Source organism: Danio aesculapii, chromosome 5 (assembly GCF_903798145.1).
Source record: "Danio aesculapii chromosome 5, fDanAes4.1, whole genome shotgun sequence".
NCBI lineage: Eukaryota > Metazoa > Chordata > Actinopteri > Cypriniformes > Danionidae > Danio > Danio aesculapii.
Genome location: NC_079439.1, coordinates 63,193,663 through 63,204,065, shown reverse-complemented (window position 1 = coordinate 63,204,065; position 10,403 = coordinate 63,193,663). Strand labels below are relative to the sequence as shown.

The following is a 10,403-nucleotide window of genomic DNA, read 5'->3' as shown; positions in this document are numbered from 1 at the left end:
ACTGAACTGAGCTAAACTGAGCTGAACTTAAACACTACAAACTGAACTACACTGTTCCTATTTACTGTCCTTTTATGTGAAACAGCTTTGACACAATCTACATTGTATAAGCGCTATACAAATAAAGGTGAATTGAATTGAATTGAACATTTTTATGGAGGCTGCCATGTGGTTCCGCCCAGGAAATACATCAGTTGAAGAGTTGAAAGGTTTAACGCGCATGCGCAGTGGAAGAGGAAGGAATAGTTCACCACGAATTGAAAATTTTACTAAAATTGACTTCCTTTTTTCTGCTGATACAAAAAACGTATTTTTTACGAACGTTTGTAACCTGTAGCCACATCCATAGTAGGATAAAATATGGCCTACTATGAAAGTCAACAGCTTCAAAATAATTTAAAATACCTTCTTTCTGTGTTGAACAGAAGAACAAAACTCAAACAGGTTTTAGGTGAACTCTACATTTAAGCTGCAAAGATAATGGAGTACACTTTTAGCAAGTATGTGCAAATGTATTTAAAAGTGTAAAGCATTTCTGCAAATTTTTGTGGCGATCACTATCATCCCAGTTGTTTCTGTAAATATGTATTGTTAAATAAATATATACCAACCAGTGGTGGAAAGAGTACTGAAAAGTAAAAGTAACATTACTTGGCCAAATATGTAGTGCAAGTAGAGCAGGGGCGTAGATTTAGCATGAACGGAGGGGACACATCCCCACCAATATCCACCAACTATTGAAATGTCCCAACCAATAATTTAATTCACAAAAAAAAATCGATGTCCATCATGATAATGCCGTTAATGCTCATGTTTTCGCCGCTTTAACGCACAGTCTAATGATATACCAGATTGATATAGTCTGTCTGTAAATAATATGCCCTGAAAACTGCAGAATAAACCGCTAAACGCAAAAGTATAAATATGATCCCTGCCAGTTCTCCAAATCTCTCAGAGTAGGATGTCGAATTTCATTTGAAACAGTTTGTCAGAAAAACAGTTCTGTGCTCCATCTTTTATTAATAGATACGAGACATGTTTCATTTGCACTATGGCTAAAATAAACAGAAGTCTTTATTAAACTCTCTTTATTAGTTAATAAACATTGCTTTAATATTACACAAATTATTTTAACTTGTATGCAGACAGGATTAATTAATAATATATTTTAATAGCATTAATATTATAGAATTAGGCTGCAGTTATATAATTAATAGCAGCATATTTAAAAAAAAAGAAAACAATATTCACCCATCGCCACCAATGTCAAGAGCAAACCTACACCCTTGAAGTAGAGTAAAAGTATCTCTTGAAAATCGTACTCGACATATGTGTAAAAAGTAGCCCTTTTAATACTACTCAAGAGTAGTGAGTCCTAAGCTGTGAAATGTTGATGTGGGTATGGGTGTTTCCCAGTGATGCATCCGCTGCGTAAAACATATGCTGGATAAGTTGGAGGTTCGTTCCGCTGTGGCGAGCCTAGATTAATTAAAGGACTAAGCTAAAAAAAAGAATGAATGAATGAATAATTTATATAGGGTTTATTTTAAATAATAATAATAATTATAATAATCTGAAAAAATATATATATATAATTTTTCATTTTTAATTTTTTACATTTTTTTATTGTATTAGTTGAACATTTCCAATCAAATGCATAACAAATCTTACAAAAGGATATTCACATTTTAGCATAAAATATGTAAGCAAAATAACAAAAAGAAAGAAGGAGAGAAAAAACGAATAAAGAACAAGAGCGGGTATACATAACAATTACCATAGAGAAGAGGAGTTTAATGTTGCTTTACTTGAAAGTCCTTTAGGAGTTTCAAAATAAATGTTTAACTCAGCCTTGCAATGGGAGATGTTAGGCTTCCTCTCTGACCATTTACACTTGTGTATATGAAACAAACTTGGGGATATGAAACAAACTTGCCTAATAATATCAAAAGATTAAATACATACAGGAGATTCTTATCTAAATCTTTTTATCTACATAAAATATGGCATCTCTTTTCTTTATATCAATTCTATGACCACTCAGTATATTAAATAGACATTCAACATCAAACCAACATAGACTGTAAAAGATATACATACAAAAAGACATACAATCAAATAACAAATGCATAAAAGGCTCAACATTCCGCAAATAAACAGAAGATTCACTTTATATCTCTCTTTTTTTTAAGATTTATTTTTGGCCTTTATTAAATAGGACAGTATTTAGACAGGAAGCGAAGGGAAATGTCCTCAAGCCAGGATTCAAACTTGGGACGACCTGACGTGCTACTGCACCATATGTCAGCGTGCTAACCACTAGGCTATTGCACCAACCTCTTTAAATCTCTTGAGAAACTGGTTGGTTGGATTTATTTTATGTATAATTATAAAGTAGATTTCACTGACTTTATTAATATTATGAAAATAAAATGAAATACGCTCTGAGCAAGGAGGCGGATTCAGAAACACGTCTATACCGTATGTTGCATCTTTAGTAGTGTAAATTGGACTCAAGTGTGGTCATTACCTCAAATTCTTTTTAGTACAAATAAGGCTAAAGAAATATCGTATTAATTCACAGAGTTTATCCCACAATAATATTTCTACAAATATTTAAAATTGATATTGAGATAGAATGCTGTTTTTGTGAAAGCTTTAATGAAACTTTCACATGTATTTTGGTCCTGCCAATATACTCAACTTTTTTGGATTAATGGATTAAAGCTTTTATTGCTCATAATATTTTAAAATCATTTTCCTTACCTTATAAACACGCGAGTTTGGGTTATTTTGTTAAGGATCACTCTTTAAAAGATGCTGGTTTTATTATAAACTTTATATTGTTATCATGTAAATTTCACATACATAAATTCAAGTCAAAAGCAAACCTCTCTTGATGGTGCTAGAAAAAAAGATTCAAATGTATATAAAAGTGATTTCCAAATCTAAAAATAGAAAAGCATTTAAAACAGTTAATATATGCTCCTATATATTTTGTTTGTATATATACATTTCCTGTAGTAAAAGTGCATTTAATGACTCTTGGTAATAACTAAAATTGGAAAATGTGTGGAATATATTTATATGTAATTTGATAATTATGTACCCTCTCCTCTGTTTTTTATTTAATTTTATTTCTTCTTTTTTTATTTAATCCTTCTTGTTAAGGAATGTGAAGTGATTTTGTTTTATAATAAAACTGCTGGTTCTTGTTAATAAAGCAAAAAAAAAAGAAAGAAAAAGGAGGCGGATTCAGGGGGCGGGTTTACGTTTTCTTATGACCAATCGCAGCATTTTCAAGAGTTTGTCTTTGATTTCTGAATGGCCAGTCACGGAGTTGCCCCGCCCCTCTGGTAAGCGGAAAGAAAAACCCCATCATGTGATTTTATGGTCTGCATGCGTAAACCTGACAGATATCTGACAGATCAATATACACGCAGGGAGAAGGATGGATAACTCTGACAAGACCGAAAAATTCCAGCTGCACGTTCCTAATCTCGAGGAACTCCGTCAGGGTAATCATTGTATTGCGTTTTTAATTTTTGCGTTACGACGGAAATTGCATGTAACTCGAGTGTGTATTTAGTAAAAACGCGATTGACAAAAAGTCCAAAGTTCATTAAACTATTTTAACCGTTCTTTTAAACACATTTAAAGCGGACTAGCCGAATACAAACATATAAAACAATGTATACAGGTCTGTGATTAGTAACTGTTACAGTAGATGATATTTGAAAGAAATCAAAGGTTCTATTGACTAACAATTTTCTGGACTCTCGACTCTGTAGTACGACAACCACTAACACAGCGCGCGCGTGTGTGTTTGTTTGTTTGTATGTATGTATGTATATATGTATGTATGTATGTATGTATGTGTGTGTGTGCGTGCTTAAATCTTGTCAGGCAAATTTATAACCACATTTCAAGAAGATTAAGTTCAAGAATCATATTTCGATCACAAGCCTATAAAATACAGATGTTAGTTTTAAATCAGTTTTTTTGCCACTATCCTTTAAATTTCTTGTTTTACTCTTTTGTCAGCAATTATTATTGTATGTAAGTGAAAGTCATTTAAAGTATAACAACATTTACTATGATCGCAAATAATTTTCAAATATCAGTACAGTTAAGAGTCATTATGTTCAATTTATACATGAATATATTTGTATTAAGCTGAATGATTGTGGAAAATAATTTCACCAGTATTTCAATAAATAATTTGAACATAGATAAACACTTTATTTGTTTATTTTTTGTAATCTTAATTAGATTTTCACAAAAAGTGACAATAACCAGCCATTAATATTAGCCAACGTTGTTATAAAATTTATTTTCTAGAACATGCATTTTTGGTAATAAAGGTTACACAAATATTCATAATCTAATAGCAAACTAATATTTTCAAAAATAAATGAATTAAAAAGAATAATTTTTGAATTATTATTATTTAATAATTTTTCATGGTGCAGGCTGTAGCGCTGCCATATTTGTAATTTAAGTGCTTTGACTAAGTTAATATTACTACTACTACAATAACTTGTGTTAGAAATCACGTCCAGCCAGTGTTCTGTATCACGGTGCAATCAGGCCAAAAGCTGTCAGTATAAAGCCCATGTGGGATAAAAAAAAGAAGAAAATCAGCTATATAACATAAAATGATTAAATCCATATTAAACTTACTCTTACAACAATGTTTTTACAATAATTTTTTAAGGATTTACTGAGCTCCCGCTGTTTCATTGTGTCTTACCTATTTGTGTGTGCATGTGTTTGTGTGTGTTACAGTGCTGGAATCAGGACTCAATAAGAATTTTTCAGATGTAAAAGTGTCTGTCACAGACTGTCCAGATCTTACACAGCAGCCTTTTGGGTTTCCTGTCAAGGGTGAGTATAGATGTACAGTCCACATACAGTGAAGGCAAAATTATTCGTCCTCCTGTTATTTTTTTTTTCTTTTAAGAATATTTCCTAAATGATGTATAACAGAGCAAGAAAAGTTTCACAGTATTTCTTATAAGATTTTTTTCTTTTGGAGAAAGTCTTGTTTGTTTTATTTCTGCTAGAATAAAAGTATATAAATAATTACAAATACTTATATAAAATATAACAGTTTTTAAACATTTTTAAAACCGTTTTTAGGTCATTATTATTAGTCCCCTTAAGCAATATTTTTTCAGATAGTCTACAGAACAAACCATTGTTATACAATGACTTGCCTAATTACTCAAACTTGCCTAATTAACCTAGTAAAGCCTTTAAATGTTGCTTTAAACTGAATACTGGTATCATAAAAAAATATCTAGTAAAATATTATTTACTGTCATCATGGCAAAGATAAAAGAAATCAGTTATTAGAAATGAGTTATTAAAACTATTATGTTTAGAAATGTGTTGAAAAAATGTTCTCACCGTTGAGGAAATGAGGAAAAATATACAGGGGGGCTAATAATTCTGCAGGGCTAATAATCCTGACTTCAACTGTATGTCAAGCTGTAACAGGCTTTCTGAACAACACTGGTTTCTGTTTTATTAGGTCTGTGCGGCAAACCTCGTATTACTGATGTAGGAGGTGTGCCTAATCTGATTCCTTTGGTCAAACTGGACAAGGTGCATTTAATAAAGCTTAAATATATTAGTCAGAAGCAAACACATTTGCGCAACTAACCGAGGAATTTTTCCCCCTGTAAGGTGTACAACATGAACAGTGTATCTAAGGAGGTAGAGCTGCCTGGTGCATTTATTCTTGGTGCTGGTGCCATCTCTTTTAAGACTGCTGGAATAAATGGAGAGGTTTGTATAGCTGCACTAATTCTAAATCATTGTAATGTTGTTCTGTAATAAAATATTTAGATCTAAAGAAAGTATTTTTTACTAATCATCAGTGTTGTGTGAAAAATTGCCATGTCCGAAACCATTACTTAGGGAAATGGAGGAAAAAACAGCAATATGTGACTTGTCAGGATAAAAATATATAAAATAGTAGATCTAGTAATATGAAAGTTAACTTACCCACTGGGGAAGGAGTTCTGTGAAAGTTCTCTTGAAACTTGCGCGCCGGCTGATCTGCTCCTGCGTCATTAACTACATGGCACAGGAGATTGGTTGTTGTTTCCTCGTCAGCCAATGAGCTTGCTCCTCATCTGTTGAAATGCTCTGCATCATTTTACGCTGTTTAAGCTGTGGCGCGTTTTCGGAGACCCTCATCCACCCCAGCTCCACCTATGTTTAGATTTGCTACGGGGGTTACAAAAATATTATGTTTGCAGCAGCAGCGTGTTATATTCTCAGATGGCATGTCTGCGTATATACTGGCTGTAGCAGGTCTTGGTACTTGCTCTACCATAATAATCAAAGCTGCAGCAGCAGCGTAGCAGATATATACCGCCAAGACCAAATACATCAACATTGCCATATACATATTCATTACCACACTAAATCCCAAGAGTGTTCATGACAGAATTTCTATTGTGACACAGTGTTTGATTTCAAAAGTATTTTCTAGTATGATTTTTTAGCTTTCAAATGGTATCAAATTTACCATTGTTAGATGGAAAGGCAATTAAAATGAGCATGAAGCAACTTAAAATAATGACATTTCCAGTGACATGATATAAAAAATGATGTTTGCTAATGTCCATATAACAGTGAGGTTTAGATATATCTTTTGAAAATTACACTAAAACTTGTGCCAGCTAGCAAAATATAAACAAAAAGAAACATCATCCCAAACCAAATGTTTAAAATCTATGTGAAATCACTCACTCCACTATCCTTCTCTGATTTCTGAGCCTCGGACATTACCAGGAAGCCTATACCAGAGTTTTTGAAGTGATATATGAAAACGCTCAACCTCCTTTAGTGGACTTTGCTATTCTGGGTACTACCAGAAGCCCTGAGTTTAAAACGACACTAACTAATTGAAAGGGGAAACGAGAAAATGAAATATTAGAGGATTTCTCTTTAAGAGAAGAATAGCTTGAGCTTTTGCATTGACATATTTTTTTAACTGACCAGGAACTTGTCGAGAAGTTGCATCCGGCAGCAGAAACACTATGATCTGCTTCATAAAATATGCATTAAAGGGATAGTTCACCCAAAAAATTTAAGTCTGTCATTATGTACTCACCTTTCACTTGTTCCAAAGTTGAGTTCTTTATTCTGTTGAACACAAAAGAAGGTATTTTAAAGAAAGATGAAAACCTGAACCATTGACTTCTATTGTATGTGTATTTCCTACTATTGATGTCAATGGTTACAGGCTTTCAGCTTTCTTCCAAACCTTCCTTTGTGTTCAACAGAAGAAAGAAACTCATAAAGTTTTTTAAACCTCCTGAGGGTGAGTAAACAGTAAGTAAATATTTATTTGGCTTCACATGGCTTATGGATTAGTTTTGCAATGAATTTAGGTGCTTTTGGAATTTAAAAAATATTATACAGTATAGAAGAGCCAGGAGAAAATGTAAAAGAAAAAGGTCATGTACACTGCTTGAGACGGGTTATTTAATTATGGGGTATTTTTTTATTTTTGGGTGAACTATTCTTTTAAATACTTTTTTGGTTTATTGCCATTTTTAACCATAGTTCGGTTTCATTTTCTGGTAGTTAATGCCGCTAGTGCTGACTGAAGCTGAGGGGAGACCTGCAGTGAATGGCAGTTATTTTTCCTCCATCAACCCAGAGGATGGAAAATGTCTGCAGGAGAAATACAGCGACAGGTTTGATGACTGTGACTTTGGCCTTCTCGCAAACCTCTATGCATGTGAGGGCAAACCTGGAAAGGTAGGAACAATAGAGACTTTGCTTCTCATATCTCACTGACACTGTTTTTATAGAGTTGCAGCTTTATACATGGAATATTTACATTGATAATGGTCATAAACGATTATCACAAGTCAGTTATTGATAATTACAGATGCCAAAATACCTATTATATATTAATTGAATATTCACATTATCATTTAAAAGTTGGAGATTTTAAATAATTAGATTTATATACATATATATATATATATATATATATATATATATATATATATATATATATATATATATATATATATATATATATATATATATATATATATATATATATATATAGTGTTCAGCATAAATAAAGTACACACTATTATGAAAATGAATAATTCGTCACCTTAGAATTATAAGGTTCTATTTGACATTTTTGTCAAAATTGAGTTATTGACATATTCTTAATAAATGACAACTTATTGACATTATGGGATGCTTTTTTGTAAGTTGTTTACATTTTAAGACTTTTTATTTAAAAAACAAATGTTACACACATATCGTTCAATATCTCAAAATCATTCAGAACGCAGATAGAACCTTATAATTCCAAGGTGATGAATTGTATCCATTACTCAGTGAATATATGCAATACGTTTTGGTGCATTTAAACAAAACAGTGTTATTAAACAGTTATATTCATTAAAATAAGAGTTTATAATAATAATAATAATAATAATTACTTACATTTATGTAGCATTTTTGGACATTCAAAGCGCTTTATTCATTTTTGGGGAATCTCCTCATCCACTACCAGTTTGCAGCATCCAGCTGAATGACATGACGGCAGCCATATTGCACCAGACCACACACCTCACACCAGCTGATTGGTGGAGAGGCAACAGAGTGATGAAGCCAATTATGATATGGAGATGGTTAGGAGGCTTTTCCAAAGGAAATCCTGGGGTTTTTAATGACCACCAAGAGTCAGGACCTCGGTTTAACGTCTCATCCGAAAGCTGGCGCTCACTAGCAGTATAGAGTCCTCATCAATATGCTGGGTCGTTAGGACCCACACAGACTGCAGGTTGAGCACCCCCTGCTGGTTTCACTAACGTCACTTCTGGCAGCAACCTAGCTTTCCCTGCTTAGCTTCAGTGGGCGACCATGTGAGAGTTGCAGAGAGCTCGCTGCCAGCTAGTTTGATTACCTAATATCTTCAGAAATAGAAAAATAAGACATTTAAACTCAAATGAGTTATTCATTTATTCACTTTCTTTTCGGCTTAGTCCTTTTATTAGTCAGGGGTTGCCACAGCGGAATGAACCGCCAACTTATCCAGCATATGTTTTACGCAGCGGATGCCCTTCCAGCTGCATCCCATTACTGGAAAACACCCATACACTCTCATTCACCCACACACTTACACTACGGACAATTTAGCTTACCCAATTCACCTATTGGGGAAACTGGAGCACCCAGAGGAATCCCACTCGAACATGGGGAAAATATGTGCAAACTCCACACAGAAATGCCAACTGACCCAGTCGGGGCTCGAACCAGTGACCTTCTTGCTGTGAGGCAATTGTGCTACCCACTGCGCCACTGTGATGCCTCAAATGAGTTATTGCAAAAAAAAAAAATATATATATATATATATATATATTTGAAGTTTCTTTTGATTTTTCCTGTTTATTACAATTGTATTTAGTATTGTTTTCACCAACATATTAATTTGGGTTTACTTATTTTTGGACTGTGATAAATTATTCTTTTTATTTTTTAGATTAGCCATTTCTGGCTCTGGTACTGACTAATATAATGTGTGCACAAATGTGCTATAGAAAATATTAATTTAATTCTAGATCTGTGAGTGATGTGTACTCATTTATGTTGAATATTTATTATTTTTCTTTTATTTTCTTGTGTTATATATATATATATATATATATATATATATATATATATATATATATATATATATATATATATATATATATATATATATATATATATAAGCACACCCCTCACAAATCTTTTAAAATCAGATTTTTAAAATAAAGCTTTACAATATTATATTTGTGCATATACATCAGATTAGTCCGTACTGAAGCCAAATCTGGAGCTAACAAAATAACTTCCAAAGGTTTCCAAAACCTAGTACACCCAAATTTATGTTATAGAAAAATCTTAAATACAAATTTTAAAAAGAGGAAAAAACAAGAGGAGCAAAAAAATGTAAAGATTAAGTTGAAATTTTGTAGGTTGTAATTTTTTTTTTTTTTTTGCAATATTTTGCTTGAATTTAATTGTATTATCTTTTTATTTCTAAAGATGTTCTGTGACTAAAATATTATTTTAATAAATATATCTACTTAATAAATCTGTTTTATTTAAATACACCAAAATACATTGCCTATATTCACCGAGAAATGGATAAAAACATTAATTTTCAAAATGGGGTGTACTCAATTATGCTGAGCACTGCATTTATTTTATTGTATATTTAATATTTTTTTGCCCCTGTGATGGGAAACCTAACTGAAATAATCTAGTCTTCAGTGTCACATAATCCTTCAGAAATCATTCTAATATATTTGACAATACTTATTGTAGGTGATTGAGGTGAAAGCCTGCAGAAGGACTGGAGAGGACAG

At 32.4% G+C, this 10,403-nt stretch overlaps 1 protein-coding gene across 1 annotated transcript in view; it reads left to right on the top strand.

The window, feature by feature from the left end:
• Positions 1-3,378: 3,378 nt before the first annotated feature.
• c5h11orf54 (chromosome 5 C11orf54 homolog) overlaps positions 3,379-10,403 on the top strand; it is an 8,162-nt gene continuing 1,137 nt past the window's right edge. Inside the window, exons 1-6 of the mRNA XM_056457080.1 lie at positions 3,379-3,518; positions 4,789-4,887; positions 5,537-5,610; positions 5,692-5,793; positions 7,606-7,782; positions 10,363-10,403. The exon at positions 10,363-10,403 is cut by the window's right edge and continues 109 nt beyond it. Of these exons, the coding sequence (XP_056313055.1) occupies positions 3,452-3,518; positions 4,789-4,887; positions 5,537-5,610; positions 5,692-5,793; positions 7,606-7,782; positions 10,363-10,403 (560 nt within the window). The 5' untranslated portion in view covers positions 3,379-3,451. The remainder of the gene's footprint in view (positions 3,519-4,788; positions 4,888-5,536; positions 5,611-5,691; positions 5,794-7,605; positions 7,783-10,362) is intronic.